Source organism: Schistocerca americana, chromosome 4, assembly GCF_021461395.2.
Source record: "Schistocerca americana isolate TAMUIC-IGC-003095 chromosome 4, iqSchAmer2.1, whole genome shotgun sequence".
Classification (NCBI taxonomy): domain Eukaryota; kingdom Metazoa; phylum Arthropoda; class Insecta; order Orthoptera; family Acrididae; genus Schistocerca; species Schistocerca americana.
Genome location: NC_060122.1, coordinates 242,067,266 through 242,085,128, shown reverse-complemented (window position 1 = coordinate 242,085,128; position 17,863 = coordinate 242,067,266). Strand labels below are relative to the sequence as shown.

Here is a 17,863-nt window from a genome sequence, read left to right as displayed (position 1 = left end):
TGGATAATGTGTGTGATCACATCGATTCCGAAGTGTTTTGATTAATGTATGAGGTCTGTTCATAAACTATTGCACTTTCTTCTTCCCCAAGTAAACCAACAAAGCTCAGGAGACTTTCCTCACTGGAGATGTAGTGGGGGATATTCACATGCACTCATGAATTTCTTCCTACAAGCAGAAAGCATCAGTCGCATCCAGTTGGCCTATGAGTGAGGACGAGTAGTGGGCATTCACTGGATTTCAGCAAGTTGTACAATAGCACAAAAAGTTTATCAGTGATGCTGAATCAAATTTTGCCAAAAGCTTGGTGATACCAAAGTGGAAACCATTTGCAACATCAATGGGCTATCTGAGTCAATGCCATGAGCAACTCACAGATAAAGGAGCAGTATGATGTCTTCAAAGATGGTCGCAGATGAGTAGATAGGAAAATGCGCACAGGCGGACCCTCAACAACCCAAAATGACAATGACATCAAGCAAGTACAAACTTTGGTCATGGAAGACTGTCATATCACAGTGTGAGAACTTCCAAATAACACTGAGGTAAGCACTTTATCAATACATTCAAATTTGAAAAACAATTTGTGTATGAGCAGTGTTTCCGAATTAATGATAATGCACCCCTGTTTGGCACATCAGATCCAGATTTTCCTCACCAAATGCAACATTCCCATTGTTAGTAAGGCTCTATGTGACTTTTGGCTATTTCCCAAGTTGAAAATTCCCTGGAAAGGAACACAGTTTTAGTCAAGAGAAGGCACCTTGAGGAATGAAATAGCCTGTCTGATCACCATTCCAAAAGGCACAGTCTAGAAAGGTTTCCAACATTGGTGGGATTAGTACGGATGTGTGTGCACTACCAAGGAGATTACTTTGAAGGGGTTATGGTTTTGAGCCTCCAAATCAATGAACGTATTTGTGGCAACCAATGGTGCAATACTGTGTATATATAAAAGAACAGGCACAAGGGTGGAGTGAGATTTGTGTGGAGAGGCCAAGAACAAGGTAAGGAACAGTAACAAGTGTGAATATAAATTACTTCATGAGAAACAGGGGGGGGGGGGATGAGGGGGGAAAGAGGAAGGGAAGGAGAGGGAGAGGGAGAAGGAGAATGGCATAACGTAGTGTTGCCTCGGTTAATGAGGTACACTCAGCTGACTCAGAAGGTAGTATATGTTGAAAAAAGCAGGAACTCACCTGCACAAAGTTTTTACCTGCCATGAATGCACATTATAGTGCACAGTTCTCATCTAAAAGAATTTATTCTGGATTTAAGCCTTTCTCAGTAATAATTTTTTCCTACTGGATTCTTTCAGTAGTGTTACTTAAGAAGATTAGCAAGAGAATCTCTGGAAAACTGTAATGTGACAGAGAGGCAATGTAGGCTTTAAGCTTTTTGATTGTAAAGGAGGGTAATATTTCTGATTAAAAAATCAGTTCAAGTAACAAAACTTAATAGGAAAGCAATTCTTTCACACATTAAAGAATTTAATTCACTGGTGTGTTATATACATTATAATGACTACCAGGAAAGAACCAACATTTCATAACATAGACACTTGCACAACAATTAAGCAGGACCCTATTTTTTCTGATGTATTAATGAAAGCACAGCTCAAATCACTCACACTATGACAAGTTATATGCGATCAACCATTCTTACATCATTGACTCAAAGTAACCCAAAAAAGGAACAACTGGAGTGAAATTTGCGTGGAGAGGCCAGGAACAAGGTAATGAACAGTAAAAGCGTAAAGATCAGTTACTTCACTAGAAACAAGTACACATGCAGTGAAAACATACCAGAGCTCACAGTGGAACCTGTGGTATTTACAGTCTTTCTTGACAATGCATATTTTGATCGATTTTTCTTAAATGAGTCACTCTGGCTGCCACTTCCATCTGAAAAAGAACAGTATGATGATATAAAAAAAAAGAAAGCAATTATTGTGAGCCAAATCAAGGGCTTAATGCTGTCATTTTTACTATTCGAATGATATCTGAAATGAGTGATCTTTTGACACAAAAATTAGTCTACTTTCCTTATTTTCATTCACTTATGTCATATGGTATTATATTCTGGGGTAGCTCTTCCCATTCTAAAAGGATATTTTTGGCTCAGAAATGGGCAGTTCAGGCAATAAGTTGTTCGGACAAATCATTTATATAAATATGGAACAGGAGTGGCCCCAACACCGATCCCTGGGTCACCCCCCACTTGACTGTACCCCACTCACAGCCATTCCCAACACTGTGAATAGCTGTTTGTTGCTAAAGTAAGAGGTGAACCAATTGCGAGGAACTCCCCGTACTCTGTAATGGTCTAACTTCTGGAACAATATTTTGTGATCAACAAAATCAAACGTCTTAGTTAAAGCAAAAAATATGCCTATCATTCAAAATCTTTTGTTTAACCAATTCAGTAACTCACAGAGAAAAGAGAATATAGCATTTTCAGTTGTTAAATGACTTCTAAAGTGGAACTGTACATTTGATAGCAAATCATGTGATTTAAAATGAACAACTATCCTTACATACACAGCCTTTTCAATAACTTTAGCAAACACTGATGGCATAGAAACAGGTGTAAAATTGTCTACATTATCCTTTTCTCCGTTTTTATAAAGCAGCTTTACTACTGAGTACTTTAATCGTTCAGGAAACTGATCATTCCTAAAGGAAAAATTACAAATATGGCTAAATACAGGTCTAACATGTGCAGCACAGTACTTTTATATTCTGCTAGGCACTCCATGATATCCATGAGAGTACTTAGCTTCAGTGGTTTAATTATTGACCCAATCTCCCCCCTTGTCTGTATCACAGAGGAGTATTTCAGACATCAATCTTGGAAAGCCATTTGCCAAGAAAGTCATATGATTCCCTGAAGAAACTAAATTTTTATGTAATTCACCAGCATTGCTCCGAAAATGATTGTTAAATACTGTACATACATCTGATTTATCAGTAACAGAAATATTCTTCTTACAAACTGACTTTATATCACTGAACTTGGGCTGCTGACCAGATACTTCCTTCACAACTGACCATACGGTTTAATTTTATCCTGTGAATTAGTTACTCTATTTGCATACCACATACTCTTTGCCCTCCTAATAACATTTTTAAGCACCTTACAACACTGTTTGTAATGGGTTACTGTAGCTTGATTGTGACTCCTCCTAACATTTTGATATAATTTCCGCTTTTTTATACATGATATCCTCATCCCACCAGTCAGCCACCCAGTCTGCCTATTACAGCTAGTACTCTGTTTAGAACATTCTAATGGAAAGCAACTCTCAAAGAGCATGAGAAATGTGTTAAGGAAAGCATTATATTCATCTTCTATGTTATTGGAACTATGAACATCCTGCCACTCTTGTTGCTTCACAAGGTTTAAAAAATTCTCTATTGCTGTGGGTTAACTTTCCTACATAGTTTGTAGTTTCCTACATATGTGACATTTGTTTGAGTACAAAAGCCTTTTAGTGTTAAAATTTGTGCATCTTGGTCTGAAAGTCCATTCAGCCTTTTATTAAAAGGATGCCCATCTAGTAATGAAGAATGAATAAAAATAGTGTCTATGGCTGTGCTACTGTTCCCCTGCATCCTAGTTGGAAAAAACACAGTCTGCATCAGATCATATGGATTTAGGAGATCTACCAAATCCTTTTTCTTGTACCATCATATACAAAACTGATATTGAAGTCACCACATATCACTAATTTCTGGTACTTCCTACAAAGTGAATCAAGAACCCTCTCTAGCTTGAGCAGAAATGCTCTGAAGTCAGAGTTAGGGGTCGTATAAATAACAACAATTAGAAGTTTAATTTCACTAAATTCAACTGCCCCTGCACAACATTCAAATATCTGTTCAGTGCAGTGCCGTGATGCATCTACGGGCTCAAATGGAATACTGTTTTTTACGTACATAGCCACTCCCCCACCCCACAAGGAACTCCTTGAAAAACAGCCAGCTACTCTGTATCCTGGTAAAGGAAGCCTCTGAATTGTCAAATTATTTAAGTGGTGCTCTGATATACCAATAGTACCTCTTATATTTTGATGAAATATGCTAATTCCTTCCCTACTTGGAAACATGACAGCCTCTGAAGGTGCGTCCTTAGTTAGAGAGATTTCCTTTAAGCAGGTATATCTATCAGCTGACTTCAATCTAAAAAAAGGTGCAGCTCTAACACCAACTACTACAAGAATTTCTCTATGAGTGATCCCACCACCACCCACTACACTGTCACCTATAAGCTTTGCCAGCCTCTCTTTCCCATATCTATTGAGGTGCAAGCCATGCCTAGTGAAACCCAATCTACTGATAGACCCAACTGGCACCACTGAAATGTGACCCACGCCCTCTGCCATCAACGCCCTCTCCAGCCCAAGTTAACGCATCTAATAGGCGCATTAAGATGAGGCCGATCATGATGCTGAAACAGTTGCACAAAATGCACATTAGTGCCACCAGTCTGAGTAGCTGTCTTTACCAGGTCACCACCTACATCACATTCCCCGTCCCTATCAAGACTGTTCCCTTCTCCACCCACTATCATGACCTGATCCTCCTTTATAAAATTCCTACATAACTCCCCTATGCTGTCAGTCACTCGAGCCAACCCTGCACTAGGCTTCACAAGGCTGATGACCTGATACTCACTCACCAACACTTCCTGTAACTGCTGGCCCACACCTTGACCGTGCAAACTACCTAGCAGCAAACCTTCTTCTTTCTGTTGGACTTTACAACTGACCAAGGCCTCCTAACTGCTGAGTACTGCTCCATGTTCCCTACATCTACAGCTACAAGAGGTCCTCTCCACTGAACTCTGACAGTTGGTCAAATCTATTGCATATACACAAAGTATAACTGTCTGAATACTTCCTCCTCCTAGCTGCCTTCTTGCCAGTTAATACTTGGCAGAAATCAAACCTGCATTTGGATCAGGCTTCCTTAGCTCTTGTGCAGAAAGGTGTGCAGTATATCGCTGCATCCATTTTCAATAAGCTACTGCTCGAATTATAAAATCTCAGTAGTAATCCATGTGCTTTCAAATCGAAACTGAAGAGTTTCCTCATGAGTTACTCCTTCTATTCTGTCGAGGAGTTCCTTGAAAAATTAAGCTGATTCTTGTTGTATTGTTGATTGCGTTTACTTAAACTAATGGATTGAATTTTTTGGATTCATACACATTTTATTTTTATCTGTTATTACTTGCATGTTGTAATTTCCTGTACCAACATGTTCCATGACCTTGGAGATTTGCTCCTCAACTTGGTCCTACAGAACTTGATGTATAAAAAAATAAATAAATTACAGTTTAATGTTCCTTCAACAATAATATCATTAGAAATGGAGTACAGACTGTATAACAACCAAAGTAGGAAATTAGTCACGGCCCTTTTAAGTGATTCTGACCTGGTTTTTGGGTGTTCTTCATAAATGTTACTCACTGTTCTATAAATTAATATACGACAGAGATGAAGCACAGACCGTACAGCAATGAAAATAGGACATTACTCAAGACCTCTTCCAGGTGATCTGGACAAACCACAGAAAACCTTCTGATCTGATTTTTGGGTATCCTTCATAAATATTAGTATTGTTCCATAAACTACCATATGAGGCATCACCACCATAATATCCATCAATGCTGATTTTATTAAAGGTGGAATGCTAGCTTAGCTAGCTAAAATTTGGGGTAAGGGTAGTGGCTGTTGGATTTTAAAATCTCACTTAAGGATCTGTCTGAAGTTGTTCAGGGGTATCACTGGACGCCTGTATCATGAAGACTACATGAGAATTTGAAATGCACCCCTCTGGAATAACAGTCCACAGTTATTATTAGTGAGCCACCTAACTTGGTTCCATTAATTGTGACCCCTACATGTATCTTCATTTTTGTGTATAATCTGTGATCTTTCTGTTCAGAAGCAAAATTAGTTTCTCAGTCTTTCTACTTTCTTCTAAATATCTCATTTCTGCCTACAGCTGTGTAAGAAGAACCTGTGTTCTTTGGTCAATTTTTGTTAGTGTCACAATAATGGTCATTCATTCTGAGTACTAGCAGTAAAACAAGTCAATCATAAAAAGCAAGTAGTTAAACAATAATAAGAAGGTGCTACACATGGTAAACATGCATTTAACAAAGCTTTTCAGAGATGATATTGGTGCTTGCATTTACAATCAGACTGATCACATGAAACTCTACACAACTCTACATAAAAAACTGGAGCTACATGTCCATATGAGCTATCTCTGTAATTAGTGACGTTATTTTTGCTACAGAAACCACAATACTGACATAAAAATTACATTTGGCACACTGTAAACATTCACAGTTTAATTAATTAATTTTATCCAATGTATTCTAAGGCGTAATATAAGCACACACAACAAAAAATTAGTCATCCCCAGGAGACGTCATGCTAAAACTGTGTAGCACTGCCTTTAGCCCAGGCAATGTCGACAATTTGGCAAGAAAGATAGTTCAGGTATGCCATATTCAGCTGGTGGCACAAACTGATTACTAGATCCCACACAGCTACCAAATAGTGCAGATGTTGACTGTTATGTATCATTCGCTGTTCCAAACAGTCCAAGAACTTTCCAATTAATAATTTAATCTGCAAAGCCTGGTGGGTGTAATTCAGGACAGAGGAGGTTCCGTAATGTTTCAGGTGTGCTTTTCATGCTATGACTTGGGCCCACCCATTCAGATTACCATGAACTTGAACCAGGATGCTCATTTCAACATTCTCCGTGACCAAGTGTTCCCCTTTCTTCTACATCTTCTTGGTGGGTATGCTGTAAATGGTCCCCTCTTCCAGGATAACAACAGCCTTATTCACAGTGAGCAATTTGTTAAAATAGTTCAACCCCCCCCCCCCCCCCCACCTACTCCCTGCTTCACACCTGGTGAATCATAGGAAGTTTTACTTATTTTAAGCACATTAACTGAAGACAAGGATTCCAATGTTATGTTGTGATTGGCTAATTATTTTGTGTTTATTGATGTTATTTCTGTTTGGGGGTACCACTCCTTGGAATTTGTGTTAGCTATGCTCCAAGTGCCCTGTTAGTTACAAAACTATTCAATTTAACTGTAAACCAAGAAAACATGGTTAATCATGACTCATTGGTACACACTGCACCTTCTAGTCAGTTACTCTCCAGTTTTTGTGTTAAAGACATGCACCTTTATTTGCTGCTACAAGCAGCTTCCAAAAGAAAGCGAAAGAATATCGGATAGTTGCTACTCACCAAATAGCGGGAATGCTCAGTCATAGATAAGCAAAACAAAAAGACTGTCACAAAATAAGGTTTTGACCAATGAGGCCTTTGTCAAAAATAGACAAAAAACACACACACACCCATCCACCCCCCCCCCCCCCCACACACACACACACACAAGCACAACTCACTCACACATGAAGCACCATAATTGCAGCTTAGCTTGTAGATCACATGACTGGTTTCACAGGTAGCCCTGCCTTTGATGGGATGGGTGATGTCTGTGACTGGACTGGAGTAGGTGATGGTGGGAAAATGTATGGGACAGATCTTGCATCTAGGTCTATTACAGGGATATGAGTCATGAAGCAAGGGGTTCGGGGGCAAGGGTTGGGTAGGACTGGACGAGGATATTGTGCAGGTTCGGTGGACCGCAGAATACCACTATGTGGAGGGGGGGGGGGGGCGGTGGAAAGGATACTGGGCAGGACATTTTTCATTTCAGGGCACAATGAGAGGTAGTTGAAACTCTGGCAGAGAATGTAATTCAGTTGCTCCAGTGGTACTGAGTTATGAAGGGAATGCTCTTCTATGGCCAGACGGTGGGACCTTGGGAGCTGATGGGTGATGAAAGGTAAGCCATGGGGCACTTGTTTTTATACAAGCTTGGGAGGCTAATTACGTTCTGTAAAAGCCACCGTGAGACCCTCGGTATATTTTGAGAGGGACTGCTCATCATTGTAGATGTGACAGGCTGTATGGAAGGGACTTCTTGGTATGGAACAGGTGGCAGCTGCTGGTGATTGGTATGTTTGATATGGGCACAGGTAATGATGTAGCCACCTCTGAGGTACAGGTCAACATCTAGGAAGGCGGCTTGCTGGGTTGAGTAGGACGAGGTGAAGCAAATGGGGAAGAAGGTGTTGAGGTTCAGGAGGAATGTGGATAGGGTGTCCTCACCTTCAATCCAGATCATGAATATGCTATCAATGAATCTGAACCAGGTGAGGGGTTTGGGATTCTGGATGTTTAGGAAGGATTTCTCTAAATCGTCATGAATGTGGTGAAATTGGATGGTGACATGCATGTGCTCATAGCCATACCCTGGATTGTTTGTAACTAATGCCTTCAAAGGAGAAGTAACTGTGGGTGAGGATATAGTTGGTCACAGCGACTGGGAAGGAGGTTGTTGATTTGGCATCCATTGGACATTGGGAAAGGTGGGCCATGGGCATTACGGATGTTAGTGTAAAGGGAGGTGGTATCAAAAGTGATGAGCAGGGCACCATGTGATAAAGGCACGGGAATTATGGAGAGTCAGTGCAGGAAATACTTGATATCTTTTATATTGGAGGGTAGGTTGCAGGTAATAGGCCGGAGCTGTTGGTCTATGAGAGCTGAGATTCTTTCTGGGGGGAGGGGGGCGCACATAAACGGCCACAATGGGGTGTCCTAGGTGGTTAGTTTTATGGACTTAAGGAAGCGTGTGGAAGGTAGAAGTGTGGGGAGTGGTAGGGGTGAGGTGAGAGAAAGACTCTGGGGAGAGGTTCTGGGTTGGGCCTAAGGATTTGAGGTGAGATTGGAGATCATTCTGGATTTCAGGAATGGGTCACTGTGGAAGGGTTTGTAGGTGTACATATCTGACAGCTGGCAGAGTCCTTCTGCCAAGTACTTGTTGCAGTTCAAAACAACAATTGTGAAGCCTTTGTCAGCAGGTAGGATTATAAGGCTGTTATCAGTTTTTAGATGGTGGACTGCGGTGCTTTCTGTGGATGTAACAGTAGTTTGCATGTTGAATGATTTGGAGAATGATGGTGAGGCAAGGTTTGTGGTTAAGAAATTCTAGAAAGTTAACAGAGGTAATTTTGGGGCGGTGGGATGGATCACGGTTGGATGGTAGAGTGAACTGAGTTAGGCAGGGTTCAGCATTGGTCTTTGGTTGAGTCTGATTGATTGGGTTAGTGAGTTAAAGTGTTTCCACTGTAGGGACTGGTAGAAGGAGAGAAGGTCTTTAAGAAGTCCAGCATGACTGAATTTGGCAGTGGGGCAAAAGGTGAGGCCGTTGGAAAGGGCTGATATTTTTGCGGACCTTAGGCTTTTGGAGGAAAGGTCCACAACCATGTTTTGGGGCTGTTTAGGTTCTAGATTATGTGAGGTGGTGGGAGGGAGTTTTGGAGGGTGTGGTAAATGTAGTAGGTCTGCGAGACAAGGTTCGTCAGCTGTGAGGGGATGTGGGGAAGGTTTGGAGGTTGTTGTAGAGGCAGTGGACAGTGGTACTCCAAGGCGGGAGTAGGAAGTCAGCAGGGTGGAGAATTTTTGGTGGTAGCATTGTGAATGTTGCTCTAGTTCCTGGAGGGCAAGAATTCAATGTGTGTTGTGGGTTCTAGGAATTTGGGATTGTATAGAAGGATGGAGAGAAGGTACTGCAAGGAGGTTTGGGCTCGATTGTCACGGTTTTGCACGGCATGTTCGTGAGGGCTAAGGACTGGCAGAATCTGAAAAGGTGGAGGCCATTGTGGAAGGGAGATTGACAGCTGGAGACAGGTAATTTGACGGTAAGGCCATTTTGGGTGGATTTCAAGAGCTAAGCAACAATGCAGGAATAGTATGTGGGACTGGGTTCTGGCTAGGGATAAGAAAATTTTTCTGAATTGACGCAGATGGTAGAAGCAAGCCGTTTTCCTTTGTTCCTATTTTCTAAAGCATTACTATAATCAATGTCCATCTTCCTGTGTTCGTCTTGTGGCCTTACAAACCGCACTGCACTCTCTACTTACGAGCCCCTCTGTATCAACTGTACAACAGACGACTACAAGACCCTGCTAATTGTTGGTGCATCATCTTATGTCCCACACTATTCTTGTCAATATCATTAATCCTACACCTTCAAATGAATCACTCTCCCGTATTTTCATGTGTTATTTCCAGCACCTTCCTCTTCCATACAATATTGTATCTCGTCCTACCACCCCCTACCCTCTCTCCAACCTTTCTCTGTTCTATCCCAGTTCGAACCTACTAATTTCACCTCATCCAATCACATCTGCCATACCCCTTCTCCACACTTACCCACTCTCAGACCTGCAACCCACAGAAAAATATATATTTTTTAATTTTTTCTTTATCTCACTGTGACTACACACCAATTTCAGTTGGTTTTCATCTTCCACTATCTACGTACTCCCTCAGATTTCATCTTGTTTCCTCTTATTTCATCATTTTTGTGATTTTTCCCACATATTTGGGTGTACTTTTGCAAAAATTTTGGATGTAATTCTACATTATCTACATATTTTTTCGCATTTTTTCCGCCACCATGGATCCTTGCTCCTTCCATCTGTGTCAATACAGAAAATTTTCCTTATCCCTAGCCAGAACCCAGTCCCACATACTGTTCCTACATTGTTGCTTGGTTCATGAAATCCCCCCAAATGGTCTTACCATCAAATTACCTGTATCCGGCTCTCACCCTCCCTTCCACAATGACCAGCATCTGTTCAGAGTCTGCCAATCGTTAGCCCTCACCAACATGCCATGCAAAACCATATCAATCAAGCCCAAGCCTCCTTGAAATACCAGCTCTCCATCCTGTTATGCAATCCCAAATTCTTGGAACCCACAACACATACTTAAACCCTTGCCCTCCAGGAAATAGAGCAACATTCACAATACCATCTCCAAAAATTCTCCACCCTGCTCACTTCCTACTCCCCCGTCAGAGTACCACTGTCCACCGCCTTTATGAAAACCTCCATACCTTCCCCACATCCCCTTACAGCTGACAAACCCTGTCTCACAGATCCACAAAAACTCCTTCCCCCCACCACACATAATCCAGAACCTAAACAGACCTGAAACACAGTCGTGAACCTTTCCTCCAAAAACCTAAGTCCCGCAGAAACATCATCCCTTTCCAAGGGCCTCACTTTTTGTCCCATTCCAAAATTCAGTCATGCAGGACTTTGTAAAGACCTTCTCTCGTTTTCCTGGTCGCTACAGTGGTACACTTTTTCTCCACCAACCCTATCAATCAGACTCAACCAAAGACCAATTCCGAAACCTGCCTGACTCATTTCACCCCTCCATCCAACCGCGATCCACCCCCACTGCCCCCAAATCACCCACTGTTAACTTTCCAGAATATCTTAACCTCAAACCTTGCCAACCATCATTCTCCGAATTACTCAACATGCAGACTAACGTTACACCTACAGAAGGACTCGTTGTCCAACTCCTAAAAACTGATCCCAATCTTATAAACCTACCGCCTGACAAAAGCTCCACCAATGCTGTTTTGAACCCCAAGAAGTACTTGGCAGAAGGACTCTGCCAGCTGTCAGATCATACACCTACATACCCTGCCACAATGACCCCATTTCAGAAATCCAGCTGGATCTCCAGGCTCTCCTAAAATCCTTAGGCCCATCCCAGAACCTCCCCCAGAGTCAACCTTCCTCCTTATTCCTACCACTTCCCACACTCCTATCTCCTTCATGCTTCCTCAAGTCTATAAACCCAACTACCCAGGACACCCCATTGTGGCCGGTTACTGTGCCCCCCACAGAGGAGAATCTCTGCTCTCAAAGACCATCAGCTTAAACGTATTACCCACTACCTACCCTACTGTATAAAAGATACCAACCACTTCCTCCACTGACTCATCACAGTCCCTGTTCCTTCACCACACGGTGCCCTGCTCTTCACTTTTGTTGCCACCTCCCTTTACACTAACATCCTAATGCCTATGGCCTTTCTCCTATTGAACACTGCCTTCCCCAACGACCATCAGATTCCAAACCAACAACCTTGACGACGAGCAGTCCCTCTCAAAATATACCAAAAGTCTCACTGAGACCTCTACAGACCATAATTACCCTCCCAACCTTGTATAAAAACAAATGTTCCATGGCTTATCTTTCCAGTCACCACCACCTTCCAAGGTCCCAGCGTCCAGCCACAGAGGAGCATTCCCTTCGTAACTCAGTACCACCCAGGACTGGGGCAGCTGAATTACATTCTCCACCAGGGTTTCTACTACCTTTCATCGTGCCCTGAAATGAAAAATGTCCTGCCAACTATCCATCCCAGCCCTCCTACAGTGGTATTCCGCCGTCCACTGAACCTACACAATATACTTGTCCATCCTTACACAACCCCTGTTCTCAATCTTTTACCTCATGGCTCATACCCTTGTAATAGACGCAGATGTAAGACCTGTCCCATACATCCTCCCACCCCTCTCCCCCCCTCCACACACTGCTATTCCACTGTCCACCAAACCTACACAATCACTGCCCCCAAGTCTTTGCCTCATGGCTCATATCCCTGTAATAGACCTAGATACAAGACCTGTCCTATACATCCTCCCACCACCACCAACTCCAGTCTGGTCACAAACATCACCTATCCCATTAAAGGCAGGGCTACCTGTGAAACCAGTCATGTGATCTACGAGATAAGTTGCAATTACGGAGAGGCATTCCACACAGACATGACAACCAACAAGCTTCCAGAATGAAATTTTCACTCTGCAGTGAACCGTGCGATGAGCCAAGGTACAGTCAGAAATATAATTGTGAGAATGAGTTGCGAGTTGTGTTTGGGTAGCTCAGTTGGTAGAGCACTTGCCCATAAAAGGCATATGTCCGAAGTTCGAGTCTTGGTCCCGTACACAGTTTTCATCTGCCAGGAGGTTTCAACCAACTAGTTGTCTGTCTGTATGAATGGCCACCGACAAACTCTGGCCAAGAAACGAATGGACCACCCTGTTGCTGAGCCGCCCAACACAATGTTCTTCATTTAAATGACTGCTTCACTGCCTGTGCCATGTGGATCCTTCCCACCAACACCAGCTTTTCTGAACTGCGCAGGTGGGAACTCTCCCTGCAATATATCCTACATTCCCTTACCCCTTCATTAGTCATTGTCCTCACCCATCTAACTCTTTCCCTGTTCCCAGTCTAGCGCTACACAGCCCTCTATTCCACCAATGCACCTAGCAACTCTACCCTCTTTCCACCTCATTCCTGTATGCTCTCCAGCAGCACTTTACCTTCCCCCACCCCTGCATGCGAACATCAGTATTTTTTACATCCTCCTTCCACAGAACCCATGTTGTCCAGGCTGTCCTTGATGATAATGCTCCACGTTATCATCACATGTAATGATAGCAGTTGGGAAATTAGACTGTATTGTGCAGGGATTACATTTTTTGTTGTTTCTGATTGCCCTGCCACTTAGGTTAGACCACAGTATTGCATACTTGCAACTATACTGATGAGTCAAATTGTGCACCATGTATTATGGGAACAAATAAAGTTTAAATCAATGTCACTGGACACCACTCATATTAAACACATTTTGGATTTGCCTGCATATATACTGCTGATAGTGTTCTGGGTGAAGTTACATACATGGACAGTTTCAAGCATTGGATAAAAAGAGCATCTGAGTAGTAGAAAGAGTAGCACATTTTGCATTATTGAGAAATTAAGGAGAGAGTGTCACGGACATGACGCAGGATTTGAGGTGGGCATCATTAAAACAAAGGCGTTTCTCATTGCAGTGGGATCTCCTCACAAAATTTCAGTCATCAAGTTTCTCCCCCAAATATGAAAATATTTTGTTGACAATGACCTACATAGGGAGAAATGATTACCATTATAAAATAAGGGAATTCAGAGTTCGCACGGAAAGACATGTGTGTTCATCTTTTCTAATGCACTTTTTAAGAATGGAATAATAGATAATTAAAACTGCAGCACCAGAAAGAACAGGAAATAATGAAACTTCTCTCGTTGCCTCTTTACATTTTTTAGTAATTTAGGGAGTATACAGAGTGCAAAATTTAGTACACACAGCTGCCACACCTGACAATAGGAATAGATGTAACCCATCTTGCATCACGTAAAACTGAGCTTGGATTACCAACATGGGTACATCATTCCATATGGCTTCAGTTCTACTCCAGAGTTCACCAAATATAGATATTGGTGCATGGGGGCAACCAGTCTCTCTGAAAACTGTGATCAGATGAGTGAAAGATCTGGTGAACCCACTGGCAACAATTCTCCTTGGAGCCTCCACACTTAGACACGTCCATTGTGCGGCTGTATGCAGGAACAGGACTTATCTGGAAAGATATCTTGGTGATACCTCAAAGCCCAGAATTGTCATTCTGCTGTCATGTCAAGGTAAGCCACAGGAATGGTTGGCTTAATAATAGACTTCATGAGACAATGAAATTAATATGATTCAAAGAAATGTCATACTAGTTTCCTGGAGCAATTTAGAGAAAAGGAAAGAAAACTTAAATTACTGCACTCTGTCACTCAATCCAGGGATAGTATCGACAGACAAGACCCATACCGCATGGTATGATCATGTAAAAGCTAGCCTTTACTGCTTTCTGTTACAGTGTTTGCATGTCTTTCCAATGAGATGTTGGCGAGGTATTTGTCACCAGAACACAACCAGTAGTTGACTTGTTTTACTGTGCTTTCTGGACAGTGTGGATGATATAATATTGCTTACAATAAGCTAAATGTATTTATCTTCAGTGGTCTATTGCTGACACATTATTTAAGCTACAGTAATACAACCATATTGACTAAAAACAGACCTGGACAGAACAGATATTTTCTCATAAATGGGAAAAACAACACAAAAAAAAGGTAGAAATGCTCTGGCCAACATAACATATTTGTAAAGCATCAAACACAAAGCAATACATAAGGCAAGCTAATCTAAAATTAACTCAGGAAGTATTCAAAAGCAACAGGATTAGAAATTTCTTACCATATACATGAGTGGTAAAAAATAAAACACTTTACTGACCATACAAAAAAATTTCCTTACTACGGATGTTTGTAAACAAATTGTTCCCCAGCTGCAGAACCAAACTGTCCACAATTCCAACTCTTACGAAAGATTCGGAATAGACATCCATAACATTGATTTCGTTGTCTGACATTTCCTCACTTAGCCAATAAGTCACACTTGTATTACACATAAAAAAAGGGTTCGGAAATTCTGCTTACACAAACTTCTCATAAGTGAAAGTACGTCGTGTCTCGTACTAAAACTGTGTACTACGATACTACTATCAATCTGCATAAACCACTCAACATTCTCACAAAACTTTAGTGAAATCGTTTCTTTCAATTGCTGGAAGTATGTTTAATTTGATTGATTGGTGTTAACAATCTCAGACGGTAAAAAGCGAATTAATACAAGCTGCATGTCTTACCCACAAACCAAAATGTCAGTCTACTGGTACTTCAGACTTACCTTCACTACCGTCATTGTCAACCCCTTTCCGCTTGTTAACAAGTTTGGCAGATGAAGAAACATTTTTGTTTCTTAAAAATTCTTCTTCTTGCCGTAATAGATCAGCTTCACACTCCCCTAACTTTGGCCGGGACAACTTCATTCTTTTCTCTTTCTTCACATGTCATCAACACTGTATGTTTACAAACACTAACTTCATGCTTCGCAGGAAAGATATACTAGAATAGAGCAAGGAGTTTACAATTGGTATATAGCTCAGTGTGTTTTATCTACGTGACCGTGCTTTGTTAGCGGTCGATCAACAAGCTAGTGATACCATCTAGAGATACTATCTAGAGAAAGCGATATTTGTGAAAATATTGAAGAGTTAAGTATATCAAATTTGTCTCTGTATCGACATAGAAGTCAAGACACTCCGTTTCTTCTTTGTCATCCATTGCGATAGCAGAAGGCGAAGTGGCCAAAAAGGTACACTTGTGAATATGTTCATATCTTTTATTGCCGTTGACCTTATACAGCAGAATAGGCTTCTCCAGTAGTAGCAAGTTACAGTTCCAATCAAAGCATTATAATTAATATGCATATTACTTGTACAAATCAAGTATCTCATGTGAGCTATAATCTTAAATATTAATATCAGCTTTATCCATATCGTAAACTCTTCTATAATGTTGTTGGAATTGTGTGAACAATATATTTCGTGTGAAACAACGGCTAAGTGCATTATGTGGAATATAATAGACCTCTCTAGTGCTATTGTTCGCTCTGAGTTTTACGTATGTAATAAAATGTTCCTTGGTTGTTGCGTTCAATGTATTTTACCTGGAAGTGCAAATTAACAAAATCAGCTACTACTATTCAGGATATGAAAATGTGAAATATGGTGTCCCTCGAGGATCAGTATTAGGACCCATTCTCTTTCTCCTCTATGTCAATGATCTTATGTACAACAAATATTGCCAAACCACCCTCCCATTTGCAGACGATACAAGCTTCCTTATTAGTGGTAAAACAGAAGAAAAACTAAAAGACTCCGCTATCCAAACAATGAACAGTGTAGAACAGTGGTTCAGCTACAACAAGATAATTATAAACAAAGAAAAGACAGTAGCACTGAATTTCTATAATGTAAAAGGAAGACACCACCCAAACATGGAAATAGAACTTAGGGACAGAGATCTTGAAAGTGTTGACAGCACTAAATTTCTGGGACTCTGGCTTCAGAACAACACAAAATTGGAGGTACATATTCAATATCTGCAAAGAAAACTAAGCAAAACCTGTTACATGATATGGATCTTAAAAACTTGTTGCAGCGAAGCCAGCCTGTTAAATGTATACTACTCCTATGTGCATTCTGTAATTAAATATGGCATAATCTTCTGGGGCAATACAACAACAAATATTAAACTTTTCGGGATGCAAAAGAGAAAACTAAGAATTATTGAAGGGGTAAACAATACGAAATCGTGCAGACCCATATTCAAAAAACTGTCAGTTCTTCCTCTTCCTTGCACTTTTATCTATGAAACACCAGTTTTCATCAAACAATATATCGATAGACACCCAGATATCTTATTAAAAATGAAGATATACATGCACACAATACAAGGCAAAAATCTGACCTTCATGTGAAACAGGTGAGAACATCATTGTGCCAAAAAGGCTCACTACATACTGTGATAAAGATTTTCAATAATCTACCTAAACATATTAAATCAATAGGTAAAGTCTGTAGTTTTAAGGCTGAAGTAAAGGCATATTTAATTGATCATTGCTTTTACAGTCTGACAGAATATATAAAAGCCAAACAACAAAAATAAAGATGCATTATTAATATTCTACTTTGTATGTTGCCTGTAATGTTTGTTGTATTTATGAATCTGTGCTAAATTACTTCAATATCTAGTCCTTAGGATTGCAATACAAACTGTATTTTATCTTGTAAATACCTAACCATGTCCAATATCCTCACATATATTCTATACATATGGGATTTGAAGGACTAAATAAATAAATAAATAGTTACTGGCACTAAATGTGTTTCACTTACTATTACTTATTCACCTGTGTCGACTCCAACAGGTTATGGGCCCAGCATTGCATTTGGAATAAGTATATACATATGATAATAGTAGGTATTGGAAAAGTTCCAAACAGTGCACTTGCGTGAAGTACAAGTTATCATTACAAGACGAACGCAAATCTTTTATATTATTCTTCGGTATTATTCTTTTCGTCAAGGAAGATCAAAGTTACCATTAAAATGAGCGTGGCATAAATTCTACAGATTGAAAGACTTACGGGTCGCGAAAAACTATGCA

The 17,863-nt window shown here is 40.7% G+C and overlaps 1 protein-coding gene across 2 annotated transcripts in view; it reads right to left on the bottom strand.

Annotated features, from left to right (window-relative positions):
• Positions 1-15,733, bottom strand: part of LOC124613088 (RNA polymerase II-associated protein 1) — a 202,326-nt gene extending 186,593 nt beyond the window's left edge. For both annotated transcript variants that reach the window (XM_047141675.1, XM_047141676.1), the window contains exons 1-2: positions 15,540-15,733; positions 1,806-1,904 (exon numbers count right to left, since the gene is read on the bottom strand). In XM_047141675.1, coding sequence (XP_046997631.1) covers positions 1,806-1,904; positions 15,540-15,681 — 241 coding nt within the window. In that variant the 5' untranslated portion in view covers positions 15,682-15,733. The remainder of the gene's footprint in view (positions 1-1,805; positions 1,905-15,539) is intronic.
• Positions 15,734-17,863: the final 2,130 nt, after the last annotated feature.